Source organism: Cnephaeus nilssonii, assembly GCF_951640355.1.
Source record: "Cnephaeus nilssonii genome assembly, chromosome: 11".
NCBI lineage: Eukaryota > Metazoa > Chordata > Mammalia > Chiroptera > Vespertilionidae > Cnephaeus > Cnephaeus nilssonii.
In genome coordinates this window covers 40,876,796-40,894,131 of record NC_137082.1, presented here as the reverse complement: position 1 = coordinate 40,894,131, position 17,336 = coordinate 40,876,796, and the positions used below count along the sequence as shown (strand labels likewise).

At 42.8% G+C, this 17,336-nt stretch overlaps 1 protein-coding gene across 3 annotated transcripts in view; it reads right to left on the bottom strand.

Moving 5' to 3' along the window:
• WDR7 (WD repeat domain 7) overlaps positions 1-17,336 on the bottom strand; it is a 290,874-nt gene that overhangs the window by 75,655 nt on the left and 197,883 nt on the right. For all 3 annotated transcript variants that reach the window (XM_079784071.1, XM_079784070.1, XM_079784069.1), the window contains 2 exons: positions 13,179-13,365; positions 730-847 (listed from right to left, as the gene is read on the bottom strand). In XM_079784071.1, coding sequence (XP_079640197.1) covers positions 730-847; positions 13,179-13,365 — 305 coding nt within the window. The remainder of the gene's footprint in view (positions 1-729; positions 848-13,178; positions 13,366-17,336) is intronic.

Below are 17,336 nucleotides of genomic sequence, written 5' to 3'. Positions count from 1 at the left end.
AGGAACAGACCTTTAAAACACTTAGGAGCCATCATCCTTTCCGGTCCTTCCCACTGCTGCGGCCTATAGGAAGATCCTATAATTGGCCCATTGTTCCTCACTAGTTCCTCAGTTGGATGTGAGCAATTAGTTGGAACACTAAGAATGTGGGAATCAATTGGTATTCAAGTCTTTATTTGTGACATGCAATAGGAAAAACAATTAGCAAGTTTATGGCTTACATTTTTGTTTACAGTTGGAGAGCCAATGTGAAATAAGAAGTTTGGTTTTGATTACAGGTAAATATACTTGAAAAATATAAAGACCTTTAATATACAGGGTGGGCAAAAGTAAGTTTACAGTTGTTCATATGGAAAATAATACAATAATTAATAAATAATAATTTAAGAATAAACAGTGTGTTCCATGTACTCTCAACTGTAAAACTTTTGTCCCGCCTTGTATTTCATTTCGAAAAAGCCTGCTCTATCAGATTGAAAAATTATTGTTAAATATTTCCAAGTGATTAATTTCTAGAACAGAAATGAATAGAAAAGCACAGAGTAATGACTGGGCCAGTGTGGAATTTGGAGTGCCCACAGGTACAGATGCATTCATTGCAGGACAAAATTATCAACTTGCACTGTTCTAGAACAAACTGGCAGGATGATTTGTGGATACGGACCCTCAGCTCACAATGCCCAATAATTCCTCTAAATGCGAGTACAGAGCCCTGAAGTTCCCACTCACCTCTTTGGCTATGGTGGTGATGAAGGCGGGTGGTCTGGCAGTGGCGATGAGGGAGAGGGCGTGCCTGGCTGAGCGGGCGGAGTCAGCTGCTGGGCTCAGAGGCAGCCCCATTGTGATGCTAAACAGGGAGCAGAAAAAAAGGAATAAAGAAAAGAAGCATTAGAAATATAGACTGAAAAGATTAGACACAGCTTATAATGTCAGTTCAAGGTCAATGGGAGCACTCAAACAGTTAGAACATAATGGACTTGCAACAATGAGCAGTGATTAGGAGTCAGGGTGTTCTGGCATCAAATACAAAATCGAATAATTAACCGTGAAGATTGAAAACAGTATGTGCATCTGTCCAAAGTGTTACAAACCCCTTGTTAACAAATTATCAAGAACTAGTACTGAATACATATCACAAAGCTCAGAATAAGGCAAGAACAAACATTTTGCGTAAATTTTCCATTTCTTTCCTTAAAAAAGTTAAAGGTAATTTTGTTTATGAGGCCATATTAAAAGGCTATATTTAAGGTCACAGCAAAATTCACTCCTGTCCATGAAATTATCATAAGAACTGAGAATGACAAGATTATTTTTAGCTTGTATATTATTTGTAGTTTAAAATATCCTTAGTACTGCTAGTTTAATTCCACACTTAATACTTTTAAAACCAATCCACCACTAATCAGTATGCTTTGCCAATATTTAATTCATATTAACAAAAAATTATAGTAACTGATACTTGGTCTGGCATTATCCAGGCTATACATAAGAATATGTACATGATAAATTAAACCTTTCGGAATTGTGAGAATGTCCCGGTAGGAGAGTGATGCATTTCTATTCTTTTGCTATCCCTAAAACATACAAATGATATTACTGTTTCAAAGCTTCTTTTATATAGAGTACTATGAAAAGTATAGACTTTTAATTAAAATGCAGCATGTGATCCACACGTTAACTGTATAGAAGGTGTATTTTGTTATTCAGTAAGAGACCCAATGATAGTTTGTCTCTCTAGTTAAATACTTTTTATATTAAACTAGAGGCCCAGTGCACGAAATTGTGCACGGGGCAGGGGCAGGGGGAAGGCTTAGCCCAGCCTGCACCCTCTCGCAATCTGGGACCCATCGGGGGACATCCCTCTCACAATCCAGGACCGCTGACTCCTAACCACTCTGCCTGCCTGCCTGCCTGATCACTCAACCACTCACCTGCTTGCCTGATTGCCCCTAACCGCCTCTGCCTGCCTACCTGATTACCCCTAACCACTCACCTGCCTGCCTGACCGTCCCTAACCTCTCTGCCTGCCTGATTGCCACTAACCACCTCAGCCTGCCTACCTGATCACCCCTAACCACTCACCTGCCTGCCTGACCATCCCTAACCTCTCTGCCTGCCTGATTGCCACTAACCACCTCAGCCTGCCTACCTGATCACCCCTAACCACTCTGCCTTGGCCCCCGCCACAGGGGCTTCGTCGGAAGGACATCTAGAATGACGTCCGGAAGGTCGTTCAGTCTAATTAGCATATTACACTTTTATTATTATAGATATCCACATGAAGATATCAGAAGATCTGACCTGCTCTAATTCAAGAAGTCTGTGTGCTGCATGTGTAAACAGGATTAGATTTACTAAAAATTCTCAAAAAGTCTATCAGTATTTCTGTAATTGCTCTAAGAATCATTTTGAGTTTTAGTTGAAAGATGCATTATGTAGGCATTTTTGTCTTTGTTAAAAGAAAGTAAATTGATTATAGAAAATTCTGCTTATAATTTCTTTGTGACTGTTATGCTGCTTAAATCTTTGAGAGTATAACTGTCAAAGCAGGAACTCACAGGAGAGAGGATGGAGAGCCTCCCTTTGATGTTTACCACTAAAAAGAAAGATGTGAGCTGAAAGGAAAACACACATATTGAACAATCAACAGAAGGAATGCATTGGGGGGCATGTCCCCCCATGGAAGATCCTGATGCCAGCAGCCCCCATAGGGGCTGGAAAGATGCTCAGCAGGAGAGCCAGGTTGGGGTAGCTTAGCGAGTTTCTTCTCTGAATTAAACTTTAATATTGAGAATTCAGCAAAAGAAATGTTTACTTTATGAGTAGTGCTGGGGCTAGATTGTTTAATAATTATAAAGTTTAGATCATATTTTAAGTCATGTTTTAAGACATTCAAATGCTCATTAAACTGTTCAAATTCTCTATGTTTCCTTTTTTCATCAATGTGAATGAATAGGTGTTGATAATATTGACAGGCTGAGATAAACAAAAATGGTATGTTAATTGAATATTCTGAACAAACCTAAATCACGTTTCATAAGATCAATAAAAATCATAGAACATTGGAGTTGGAAACGATCCCTTAGCAGCATCCCTGCCGAGCAGTGAGCCAGGGAAAAGGAGTGCCTGTCTCCCGGGCAGCCCATCCCACATCTGGAAGATGGATACAGAGGAAAGAAACTGGGCCTGGAACCCAAGGTCTAGGTTTGAAGTCAGGCTTCTGATGCTATTATTACACGTCGTCTTGTATCTGCCCCCAAACAGCCCTACAAAGTGAGGGATAGCAGTATGTCATGGAGAAATCAGGTCCAGAGAAGTTCTGTGAAGAGCCAGGGCGGTAGTGAATGTCTTTCAGAAGAGCTGACCTTTGGAGAAGTAAAGGGGGGAGGGGCTTATTACAGTTCACTGAATTGATGATTGGTAACATGACTCACTCAGTGGCTTTGGGTGAATGGCTACACTGCACCCCTGAGAGAGGTTTCCGGTGCTGTGCGGCAACACTGGCACTGCAGCTGTTTATTCCGTATCAATGGTGGTTGGAATAAAGATCCCGGGTGCCAGGTTATCCACTGGTGTGCTTATAAAGTTGTCAGTGGGAGCAACTGTATTAAATACCAGGATTGGGATTCAACAAGTCCTCAGGAAGATCAAATTCAACTACATGAAGAAGTCCTACATGTGGGTGCACATGACCAGCTTTACAGGTGGGGCAGAGGTGCCACTGCCCACCGAGCTTAGGCAACAGACCTCGGGCTGAATTTGAACCTGGGTATCTATGTTACTGAGGTGGCTTCCTACAGAGCCAGGTTGTATCAAGGAAAATGCAGTGATAGCGAAGGTGGTACTCCTGCTGAACTCCGTGGCTCTGGGTGCCTGTCTGCCCTCCTCATGGCTGTACTGCTCCCTGAGGTGCTAAGAGATGGGGTCCGGCTCTGCAGGACAAGCGTCATAACAGGTGACCTCTCGGAGGTGGAAACCAGAGTTCTAGTCACATAAACAGGATCCCAGCAAACTCACCACCCACATCTAAGTCCTCTCTTCCACACCTTCTCCGCCTTGTATGGAGAAGGAACATTTAGTGGAAGCAGGGAAGGGCTGGGGTGGAGGGGAGAGAGAAAGAATGAGAATGAATGAATATGCGTATGTGTGTGTACACCTAAGGGTGGGAGTGATCAGCTGATAGACTTTCAAGGCTCATGATACAGTGACAAGTGGATATTTCCCCTGCCTTAGTGCTGTGCCCTGTGGCCGCCTTAGTCTGAATAAGCACAGTGTCTGTAAAATGGGGATACAAGGTTGCTGAGAAGATTTAATGAGCTCCAAGATGCAAAAACACGGAGCCCTCATCTGACCAATATTACACATACAGCAGATGTTTCTTCTGACCAAGGTGCCTCCACAACCAAAAACAAAGCAAAAAGAAAATGAGATCAATGAACAGCAGGCCATGGGCTTCAAGTTAAAGGCCTAGTCACACCGCACAGCTTCCTCCATCTCAGCAAATGATCTCCCGAATTTGAGGGACTGACCAACTTCTTCTCGGAAGAGAAGTGGTTAAGTTTGGTGATGAGTGGTGGGGTCCAGAAGAGAAGCTATACAAAAATGGGGGTCCTAGCCGGTTTGGCTCAGTGGATAGAGCGTCGGCCTGAGGATTGAAGGGTCCTGGGTTTGATTCCATTCAAGGGCACATGCCCGGGTTGCGGGCTCGATCCCCAGTAGAAGGGTGAAGGAGGCAGCCAATCAATGATTCTCTCTCATCATTAATGTTTCTATCTCTCTCTCTCCCTCTCTCCTTTCCTTTCTGTAATCAATAAAAATCCTATATAATAAAAGGCTAATATACAAATCGACCAAACAGAATGACCTGTCACTATTATGTGCACTGACGACCAGGGGGCAGACGCTCAATGCAGGAGCTGCCCCCTGGTGGTCAGTGCGCTCCCGCAGTGGGAGCGCTGCTTAGCCAGAAGCTGGGCTCAGCTGGCGAGAGCAGCGGTGGTGGCGGGAGCCTCTCCCGCCTCTGCAGCAGCGCCAAGGATGTCTGACTGATAGCTTAGGCCCACTCCCCCTTGGAGTGGTCAAAAATCCCCCAAGGGCTCCTGGACTTCGAGAGGGTGCAGGCTAGGCTGAGGGACCCTCCCTCCCCCACCCGAGTGCATGAATCGCATGCACCAGGCCTCTAGTACATTTTTTTTTTTTAAAGAAAAATGGGAAGGAGGCTAACCAGAAACCTAAAATTATAAGCATTGCCCACTGAGTTCAGTGGAAGCTGGAACAGTTGACACGTAGAGGCATCAATGTGTGCACCTGAGCAATTCCCACCATCAGCGTCTGGCAGTCGGGGCACAGGCCTGCACAGTGTGGACAGATCTGTGTTCTAGGTCAGAGCTCTGCAGTGACCTTTTGAGCATTCACAGTGTAAAAGCAGGAGGGTTGTGAGTGTGATAACAGAGAGGAATTGCCCAGGCATCGGGGAAGAAGACAACCCTCGTCTCTGTCCTCTGTGGTCCCCATCAATGTGCCACTATCAGGGCAACCTTCAAAATCACCAACTTTATTCCACGGTTAACCTGCTTAAAAACTTCCAGTGGCTCCTACAGCCTCTAAGATAAATCTTAAACTCCTTGGCCTGCGACTCCAGGCCCTCCATAATCTAGTTTCACTAATTCATAACTCAGTCTTTTCAGCACCGGTGCTCCTGAGGCAGGCTGATTTCAAGGTCAGTCCCTAAAATTCTGTTCCTGTTTCTATGGTAGTGTTTTGCCAGTGCTTTACCCCTTCTCCCTTCCCTCCCCTTTGTTCAATTCTCCTGGAGGCCCACATGGTATTCTGCAATTGCTATAGTACTCAATTACCTTCTGTTGAAATATAAACAACCACCAACAACACCCGTTTATTCTGGGCCCTTAGCCCTGACTCCTATCCTGCCAGGCATTATAAATCAGTTTTGTACTGTGAACTCTGTACCCATTGGGACCATACCCTCTAATCCTGTGTCTCCCCTCAACGTGCCTAGTACAGGCCCTGGATGACGTGGCAGCTCAATAGTTCCACACTAAATGAAGTTACCTGGCAGATTCAGCAGAAAAAAATCACTTAAGCCAGTTATTTGACTGAATTGACCAGGCAATGAAGTCAAAGTAATTGATCTGGTAGTCCCAACAGGCACAGTCTAATTCTGCATGTAGTTCTCTTTAAAGTCAAGAGTGCATGGCGTGTGATAAATTCTAACTAACTGAAGAAGGATCATATTATTAGGGGTTTGAAAGTAAAGGGGTGTCTGCCTCATTCTGGAAGCTGCACGTACAAAGAGAACTCACTCTTTTCATGGGATTCTGCTTATCTGGCTGTGATGCATATCATTTGTTATACAGGTTTATAGGTTGGGGCTTCGTTTCAGTCTTTATTCTAAAAGAATATGATATGACACACTCTCTATTTTCTCAGCATTTCAGTATACACATCCAAAATGAAATACCAGAGATGATAGATATTATAAATAAAAACATGAATAGAAAAATGGCCCACTGTCTGCGCTCATTCCTTACATGACTGCTCATTAATCCTGCCCTGATCCTTATTTCATTGTGGTAAAGCATTTTAAAAGTTACATCTAAGACCACTTCAGTTAAATGTCACCGCCTACAATTGTCAGACTTGCCCATCTGTCAAATAAAGGAATGCTGTAAGGGAATATTCAGGGGAAAAAATACTTAATTGAATAGCCCACAAGTCACATTCAACAGTGCTATGGACTAAATACTTGTGTCCCGCTTAAGTTGCATATTGTGAAACCCTAAACCCCACTATGATGGTATTTAGAGATGGGCCTTTGGGAGGTAATTCGGGGCAAATGAGGGTGGGGCCCCCATGATGGGATTTGTGCCCTTATAAGACACTGGAGAGCTTGCTGGGTCTCTCTCCCCAGTCACAAGCACAAAGAAGTCACATGAGGACACAGCACAGGGCAGTCACCCAGAAGCTGAGTAGAGGCCTCAGCATGAAACCTGCTTTGCCAGCATCTTGATCTTAGACTTCTAAGCTTCCAGAACTGTGAGAAATAAATTTCTTTTGTTCAAGTCACCAAGTCTATGGTATAATGTTATGGCAACCCACGCTGACTAGGACAAACAATAACAGGGCATTGAAAACACTCCCTATCAAAAACGAACACTAACATTATCTAGAAAATGCATACTTAATTACATAACATCTGGGAATTCAGCTTACCCCTTCCTGGTAAAGAAGATGTGTTAACAATTGTCTTTAATGTAATAAGGAATCTTCAACTTCTCTCTGTCATATTGGACCTTAATTTGATAATTCATACGTGACATTAATTTCCTAAACTCAAAGATGGCAATTCCTCCAACACGTGCTTATTTTTCAGACCTACTAGTATGTACTATATGCTGTATACATTCACCATAAATAAAACTGCTGACATGATTTGGTTTAATGGTTTCCTCAGATTATAAATTTTCTATTAAAAATAAATGTAATCTGAATAGGAAAAACAGTTTAAACATAGAATTTTAAAGCACCTTAGTGTTTATATGATGTGTTCCATTCTCTACTCCCAGTTGGCATTTAATAAAGAATTCAGATGCTACCCTCTTTTTCTCCAACTCCACTTTATTTAAAGAGAATCTTTCCAACATATGGTGCTTGTCTGTGTGTTAGCAAAGCACGAGTAGCTTTCAGAGAGTACATGTTTCTACCTTAATGTTTGGCAAACGGAGTATTCCAGAAAAGCAATGGGCTTGTGCACTTACTAAGACCCCTCAGGCGTGGGCGTGTGAGGGGAAGAGATTGGCCCCCTTCAGCAGCCAGGCCAGCCCTGCTCTGCTGCCCCCTTTCAGGGTAAGGCCCTGCAACATGAACTAGGAAAATGGAATCAAAATCACACACCACACCACGTAGCAGTGTAAGTCTAGCCAAAAGCACAAGGACTTTCCTGCTCCTTTATAAAGTAGGATTTCATACTGTTTCTAACACTTTATCAATATTATATTTGTAAGAAATATAATAGTACATTTTTCTATTTTCCCCACAGCTAGCTAGGGGTGACTCAACCTATGCAGCCTCCATTTTGAATTAAACAGTGCACCATGAATGAGCTGCCCCATGATCATTCACTTAAAAAAGTCCCTCCCATCTGTCTCTGCCAATGGGTCAGTTGCCATAGAAAGGGTGGCATAATTACACGGTATGGGCACAGCAAAGTGGGAGTCGGGAGACCTAGGTTATTGTCATAGTTCTTAGAGTACCACTGTGGCCTCAGACAAGTTGCTTAATCTCTCTAAACCTTATTTTTGATTAATAGCATATTTGAGGATACTGGGTAACATGTTGTTGAAGAAGATTTTCATCTCTAAAATTCTATGACATTATTAAAATGTTTATTGCATGTAAACCACTTGATAGTTATGAATAAATGAGAATACTTATTCTTATACATTAGCTATGCAATATTTGGCATAACACATAGCCAAAGCAGCCAAGAGGCTTATCTCATATTTAAATAGGCTTTTAAGTTCTAGAAGGCACAAAATTCTCAATGAAAATTATTTCATTAACTATACCTTAAAAATCTGAAAAGTAACTGAGCTGACCACTCTACATCCTTTTATTAGGTTGCTTTTAATTTACTACTTGATTGGTCTGTAATTCTGTGGGCATTAGATATTTTGTTGTTTAAGAACAATTTATTGATTTGTAGAGAGAGAGGAAGGGAGAGCAGAGAAACCATTGTGAGAACACAACATTGATCAACTGCCTCCTGTATGTCTCCACCAGGTCTCGAACCTAAAACTTGAGCATGTGCCCTACTGGGAATCAAACCAGCAACCTTTTGGTGCACAGGACAACACCCAACCAACTGAGCCACACTGGCCATGGTGTGGGTATTAGATTTTGAATGCTAGGTGGCACCCTGGTAAGAGCACGGTTTTTAGCGTCAGTGAGACCTGGGTTTGAACCCCAGCATTTTACTGTGGACAAGAGAGAAGATTCATATTTTTCTCATCTGCAAAATGGGGATGATAATGCCTATTTCTTGAGCTTCCCTCTAGTCAGATGGGAACACTTGTGGAGTGTGTAGCACAAAACTCTCGGGGAGCAAGCATTCAGTAAGAGGGCTGCGTTCCACACCTGTTTCCCTGCATGCTGCTAGGTCTGTGGCAGGTGCTAAATTAAGGAAGAAACCCACTAACGCTCTTTTTATAAAGTAAAAGGTAAAACCAATGTTCCCTTTCACCCTAATTCTATTCCCCAGAAGTAACTAGGAAGGACATCATGCTAGAGTTTAGATAGAAGCATGCCACAGTTTAAGTTCTGCCAGAAATTAGTGGATAAAATTTGTTAAAAGCAACATTTACTTTCACTACTCAGCATCTTCCAGGCACACCTGTGCTGTCCCATCTCTGTCCATTTGCATGTCCTTGTCCTGGCCCCCTCTCCTCATAAGCCACCACATGAAGCTCTTCCGTGCACACTTTCTGATCACCCCGCTGTCCGTCTCTCCTCATGCTCAGACCGTCGGACCCCTTCCTCTCGTCCTCCCTTCGTATCGTGCTGTGTCCAGGCGGGTCTTACCTTTCCGGTAAGACTGCAAGTGCCTTAGAGACAGGGTCTTTGTGGTCTGAAACTTTACAACAATGTATACTATCTAACATTGTTCCTCCCACACATTAGCTGCTAGTTAATAAACATAGTTTAAAATTACGCAAAATATTTGAAAACCATCAGAAAATAACTGGTGAGATTTTGATTTCAAAGGTGGAAAATTCCAAGTCACATTTCTAAAATAAAGGCATTGTTAATTCTGGAAAAAACCCTGTTCATCTTGAGCCATATACAGTTTTTGCAGACCTCCCGGGCGTCATCTCTGATAGAGGAGTCCGTGTGCAGGAGAGGAAGGAAGAAGGAAACTACTGTAAGATGCACTCCCCAGACTAGGTAGCAGGCCCCTCCCCCAAACCCCATCCCTCATCGACTCACAAGAATGGGAAGAAAGAGGAAACCGCTGCCTGTGCTTTCTTTGTCAATAAACACCAACTAAAATTTTACAAAGCAAAAGCTTCTTAATGAAGCAAACCTGGCATCGCCGCCGCGAGCAGGCAGCTGAGCACATAATCATGCCCTTAGTGAGGCAGGTACACGGGGGCGGCAGAGGGGGCTGTGAGCACGAGGTGCACACGTAACCCCCGCACACGCCACCGCTCCCTTTCTCCCCTCTCAGTCCTCCTGCGGCCTGGGCCAAGTGTGTCATGGGTGGAAAAGGCCATTTTCAATCTAAATCTTGTTACAGATTAATAAGCAAACATTTTCTTGCTTATTATGCAATTTATCACGATGAAAATTACATTGAACTCCTCAAGGCTAAATGCTGATGCATTCATTTATTCGGAGCGGTGTATAGAGTCATACTAATCTTCGTGACAGAAAAGGATATAATAGCAATGTGTAAATTACTTACCGGAAAACTACAGTATTTGTGTCTGTAGACATACTACATGGAGATGAAACATAAGTGCGTCTTTATGTTTGCTGATAAAAGTTTCATGTAAATATATTCAAAAGTAAAGTATTAAATACAAAAGCCTAAAATAAAGGCCTACCACTTCTCTTCCTAGGCAACAACACAAGGGTGGATACTGTTGAAATTGTATTTAGTTCAGATTTGAAAACAATCGAAAATATTAATTCAAAGTAAAATTTTAGAGAATCAGATAGTGTTAAAGGCGTCCTAGGTCACCCAGGGAGCTGTGGTCACAGCAGCCAGCACGGGGCTCTTTGGAGGGGCGGGGGGGGGGGGCACAGGCTGGGTAGAAACACGTTCTGGGGGGCTTTGCTCAAAGGTCAGCTGCCTCTCACTATGGCCACAAACTCAAGGGCTCATATTTCCTCCTAATCCTTAAAATCAGTCGAGAACCTTCCAACCTTCAGTATCCATAAACCATGCTGGCTCCCACTATGTCGAACTGTTCATTCTAGAAATGGGCAGGACCTGATTTGCTGAACACTAGGACAATGACCCTGCACTACCACCATGCAGGTAGCAATCATTTCATCTTTTAGCTAATACTCTTCTAAGCACTTTGCAAATATATACTCATTTCATAGCAACCTTCTGAAGTGCGTACTTTAATTAGCCCAAAATATAGTTGGAACTGAGATAAGAGATGAAGTAATTTGCTGAAGGGCATACAGCCAGGGAGGCACCCAGGTGAAGTTGGGGAGCATAGAGATATGAGGTGATAGGGAGGACAGCTGCCTATGTTTGAAATATATACCTGCCTCCTACCAATAAATCTTGGGATTTAGGGCTGGGCATGTCTGGTCTGCAGAAAAAGTCAAGCCTTCAAGTCTAGGCTTCACTTGTTTGTCTGGTCCCCACACTCTGAGCCCAGAGCAGGCATCAGAAAGACTACAGTCCAAAGCATGCTGGAACAGAAGAGAACTTGGAGTATGAGAAAGGCAACCAAGAATAAAAGGGCAGAGAACTCAAGGTTTTTGTTAAAGATTAACCATGATAAGAATGAAATTCCAATCATTGAGAAAATCAAAGAGGTGATCACATTTACATTAAGAGGGACATCATGGGACAGTTCCAGAATTCCTACCACGAGGCATTCACACTCACAAGCAGAAAAAAGTGTTGGTGAGGATGCAGGGAAAATGGAACTCTGTGCATAACTGGTAGGAATGAAAAACGGTACAGCCACTGCGGGAAATAGTGGCTCCTCGATAATAATTTAAACATAGAATTACCATATGACTCAACAATTCCATTGAAAATAGGTATTCAAACCAATACCTGTGCATGAATGTTCATAGCATCATTGTTCACAATAGCCAAAAGGTAGAAACAACCCAAATGTCCATCTACAGCAGTGGTTCTCAACCTTTCTAATGCCATGACCCTTTAATACAGTTCCTCATGTTGTGGTGACCCCCAACCATAAAATTATTTTTGTTGCTACTTCATAACTGTAATTTTGCTACTGTTATGAATCGTAATGTAAATATCTGTGTTTTCCGATGGTCTTAGGCGACCCTGCTAGCGGTTCTCAACCTGTGGTTCTCCACCTGTGGGTCACCACAACATGAGGAACTGTTTTAAAGGATCATGGCATTAGAAAGGTTGAGAACCACTGATCTACAGATAAGTGGATAGAAACAAAATGTGGTACATCCATTAAATGGAATATTATCCAACTATAGAAAGGAAGTTATTAATACATACTATAACATGAAGGAACCTTGGAAAGATGCTACGTGAAAGAAGCCAGACATAAAAGGCCACATATTGCATAATTCCACTTAAATGAAATTTCCAGAATAGGCACATTCATAGATAGAAAACATCAGTGACTGCCAGGGACTGGGTGGGGGTGGGAGTGGGGAGAATAGGGAGTGGTTGCTTAATGGATACAGAGTTTCCATTTGGAGCAACTACTACAGGAACTTGATAGCAGTGATGGCTGCATAACCTTGTGAATGCACTTAATGTCACAGAAGTATTGCTTTAAGATGACTATAGTGGCAAATTTAATGCTATGAGTATTATATCACCAAAAAGGGGCGGGGGGGAGCTTCCTCCAGGAATCAGGAGGCTGAATTCTCAAGTCAACACTAACCTCTCCCACCCACACCCCAACCCCCACTCGTAGCCATTCCTGACCAAGTGTTTCCATTTAGTTCATTTTAGCAAGTCCCTCAGCTCATCTTCCTACTCCATTACTGTCATCATTGCTCCCAGATCACTGCAACCTCCTATGACTGGTCTTTTCCTGTGTGCAAGTAAAACATCAATAAAGGGGATTTAAAAATCAAAACGAGTACAAAGAAATAATGCCCCAAACTATTTGGTCACACATTCTATTAGTAAAGCAATTTGGGAAGTGTAATTTTCCTTATCAAGGATGTTTATACAATTATTAGCTAACAATCACAATAAACAATTTTAAAGCTGTTACTGACTGATCATTCATGGGCTCAATGCTAAATCCCAATGGTGTTAAAATTACAGGAACAAACTTCCCTTTCACTGTCCACATCCAAAGTTTCATATATTGAGACACTTGTTAATTTTTCTATTAAAAACACACAATTTATAAAGGGTAATCGCCGGGAACAAAAACAAATCCCATTCACTGGAACTGAGCACGTACTTGGCGAGCTGCTTCTCGGCGTCGGCGCAGAGCTCCAGCAGCCCCATGAGGACGGCGGACACGTCCATGTAAGGCTCCCACACGGTGAACCCGCGTCCAATCAGATCGATGGCTGTTCTCCGGATGGTGCTGTGTGGGGGAAGCTTGGGGCTGGGCGGCTGGAGCAGAAGGAACGTCAGTGCCTTGCCTAAAATTACAAAATGAAAGGCAGAGCAATAAAGTAATTTTACTTTCTGAGGTTTTCTTTCAAGCATATTTTCAAAATGTAAACCACTTGGGATTTCTTTCTTTCTTTTTTTTTTTTTAACTGTAAAAGGGTTTTGAACAGAGAGATAGATTATGAGAGATCTTGAGTTTACAGTATGTGACTGAGCATTATTTAGGTGACAATATCTTATAACCATATTCTGAAGTGTTTTAATTCCATAAAAATTACATAAGTATACACAACTTCAAAACTTATCAGTGATCCTAAATGTCCAAGGTTTCTCCTTACTAAGCATTCTGCAAGATGCAGATGACTTCAAATGATGGAATATGGAGTTTCTTCACCTTTCTTCTGCATCTAACAGAGTTCATGTGTCAAACACTTCCCACCTTGACACATCTCATTACGCACAATGTTCACCCACAGGGGTGAGGGATAGAGAAGGCAGAGCGTGTAGTGTGAAAAAGTGTCCCCTTCTAAGTGTGTACCCCCTCCACTTCCTGGTGTTATTGAGTACAAGGGTGTCAGGTGTGCAGGAAATTCTTCAGGCAGTTGGTTAAATTAAATGCAGCTTGCCCAGCCAGTGTGGCTCAGTGGATGAGCACTGACCTATGAACCAGGAGGTCAAGGTTCAATTCCCGGCCAGGGCACATGCCCGGGTTTCAGGCTCGATCCCCAGTAGAAGGTGTGCAGGAGGCAGCTGATCAATGATTCTCTCTCATCATTGATGTTTCTAGCTCTCTCCCTCTCCATTCCTCTCTGAAATCAATAAAAACATTAAAAAACACAACAAATACAGCTCATATGATGTTTAAATCTGTTAAAATGATCTAGATTTTAATGAGCATGTCCTGCTTTCTGGTGAAGACAATGCTGACCGTTTGTACACATGCGCCCAGTGGCGATTAAGCTGCAGAAGCCCATCTCCTTCAAAAGGCGTTCTGACATTTAAAAAAGAAAAGCACGAGAGACTGTGAAGAGCAAACTGCAATTTAGAAGAGTTTTTTTGTTGTGTTTGTTCTTTGAGAGAAAGAGACAAAAACAGTTTATAAATCATAGAATAGTAGACTGGATGGGGGAGCACAGGCTTCAGGTTTCGGACAGAGGATTAACCACAGTTTCATAACTTATTAGGGGGCAGGCTTAGGAAGGGACTCAGTGAGCCTCCGTGTCCCTGCCTGTAAAATGGGGATAACAATAGTTCACTCCCATCAAGCATCTGAGTGTGAAATGAATGTCGCAATAAGTGGCAGTCAGGGCTTAGTATGGAAAACATGTTGAATGGTTTGTCTTCAAAAGTAGGAACGTGGCATGTAAACTTCAATGCACTCAACAACGACAAACACTTACGTGATGGCCGACTGTTGAGTGAGAATGGCTGACAAGGAAGCGAAGAGAGGGAAAGGGCATTGCAGAGCCAGGACAAGCGTCTGTGGCTGCAGTCTGTAAACTAGCGGATCTGAGCTTCTTCTCAGGCACAGACCCTTCAAGACTGTTGAAAGCCATTGGTCCTTTCCCCAGGCAACTACATACATGTACTTATCTACCAAATTCTGCAGAAAATATTTCAGGAGGCCATGGCCCTTGGGTTAACACTGCCTGCAGTACACAAAAGAGGTACCTATATAGGGAAAGCCTCCCTGAGAAACCATCCCCCGGCTCATACTTCATTCATGCGTGCATTTGTAAATTTTACTCTCACACTTAGCCATGTAAATGTATGCAAAGCTTCAAGTTTTGCGGATCACAAGAATATACACTCCTTTGAAAGAGTGATCCATTGCTCTCCATGGTCTGCCAGCACGTGTGTGCCCTGTACCACAGGATGCTTTTAAACGTAAGCATTTCTGCGCACTTCCCTTTTCCTCAGCAGGTGCCTTGGGGGTAGGAGTGTGTTTCATATAGCTGTGTGTCTCCCAAAACACCAAGCACAGAGCTTCGCACACATGATGGACCTAAACGGGAAAATAGGTCTGCCTTTACGGCATATACATTTCTAAGGCAGCTCCCTGCCCCAGCTTGTCAGAATAATACTTCAAAATGTCCACAAGTCTACCACTTTCTGTGTCTTCTTTACTACTAGGGGCTGCCGAGAAACCTCCCCCGCTGCTCCCTGTAGACGCCCCGAAACACCGCGGCAATGGCTTCCAATCTAAGGGCTAGGGCTCCCTGGAGGTGTATCCTGGGTAAGCGATATTGCAAAGGGGAAGTGAAGTTCCCTGAGTACCATGTTTTATAGCATTTCAATCATCATTTTCCTTAACTGCCCTCTCCCAGTTCTGTATTCGTGACAGGGGAGAGCACTCTGGCAATAGAGGGACCCGGCTGGTTTTTCTGTGGTGGGAACTCTAGAGGCAGCTTCCTCACCACTTTGACAATTTCTTTTCTGGTGAGCAATAATAAACAATAAGTGGCCGATTTCTTGCTATTTTCCATCATTTTCCTGACAGAGTGGGAAGCCCAGCCTAGGGGACGTGATCACTTGCCCTCCGATGAAATGACAGAGAAGGGAAAACAGTAAGGGTTCTCTGACAGACCCCCGGCCCTGTATGGCCACAGCAAAGTGTGAACACCCCACCCCCCCTGTGGCCCATTACCTCTCCCCCTAAATCACTTCCCGCAAACAAACGTCTCCTCCAGGTCTCTGGTAACACAGGGCACAGATCCCCTCAGCTCTAGCAGGCCAAGGTGGGGCATCGAGAGAAGCAGAGAGAAAAATGGCCTGTTTAACACACATTTTAAACCTTCTAGTCCATGTATGTTTTTCTCCAATGATCTGCTCTGGAATTATAAAGACATATAAATGTTAAAATTCCACATCTGTCTCTGACAACTTATTCCAAACAAGACCTGTAAATAATAGAAGATGAAGGGGATTTTCAAGTTAAAACTTTGGTGTCCGGCCTTGTTGATGAATAGGAACCTTACGACTTTAATGCTACCGGCATTAATGACACCTATGTTCTGAAGGAACAATCTAGGACGCCTAAGACTTCAAACTTCCTAATCACATATTCTTGCTGACACTTAGGAGCCAACCTTTAAAAAATGGTATGATAATAAAAAGGGATAGATAAATGTATGCTTTCCTCAACTTATATTCTCAAATTTAGGGTTGATTTAACTTATAATTCCATATAATGTAGGTGTTCTGCAAAATGGACCAAGGTGATGAAAAGCTAAAATTAAGATGACAGCACCTTTCCTACTGATAGAAAAAGTCTCATGACCAGAATTTTCTGAATTTGCACTTTACCTGTCAGAATTTTCTTAAGTGTTTGGTAACCAATAAAGTTTGTATTTTAACTTGTATAGGATAGACTAATTTTGCACAGAAATACAAATTGACTTATTTTACGTAAATGCCCCACGATTCCATAGTGCCTCACTAAGTAAGGACGTGGGCGATGATCTGCCATCATAACTAACTCCTTCATAATAACTCTCCAGTGGCAGTATTAAAAAGTTCAACAAACCGGCCTGACATTCACTCAAGGCTTTCCACAATTTGGTCCCAATCTATCCATCTAAAGATTCATGTAATACCTCTTCATAGAGTATTGCTATGTTGTACTAAGTCCTGGGGAAACAAACGGGAATAACACTCAGCTCTTCCCCTCCTGGAAATACATTCTAGCTCAGGAGACAGGTGAGCAACCAGGTAATTTGAATATATATGAACAGTGTTATCTTTATAAGCACATCTCATCATGACAGAACTTAACAGAGGCACTGAACCCCATCTCAGGGGTTTGAAAAGGCTTCCGGGGAAAGGTGACCCCCATACCAAAACCTAATACCTAGGTAGGAATTAGCCACTCAGAGAGGAGGAGTAGGGAAAGAAAACACTCCAGGCAGAGAGAATAGCACGCCTAAAGACCAGGCAATGAGCAAGAATACAGCAGGATCGCGGACTGCACAAAGTTCAACATGGCTGAAAATGTTGTGGG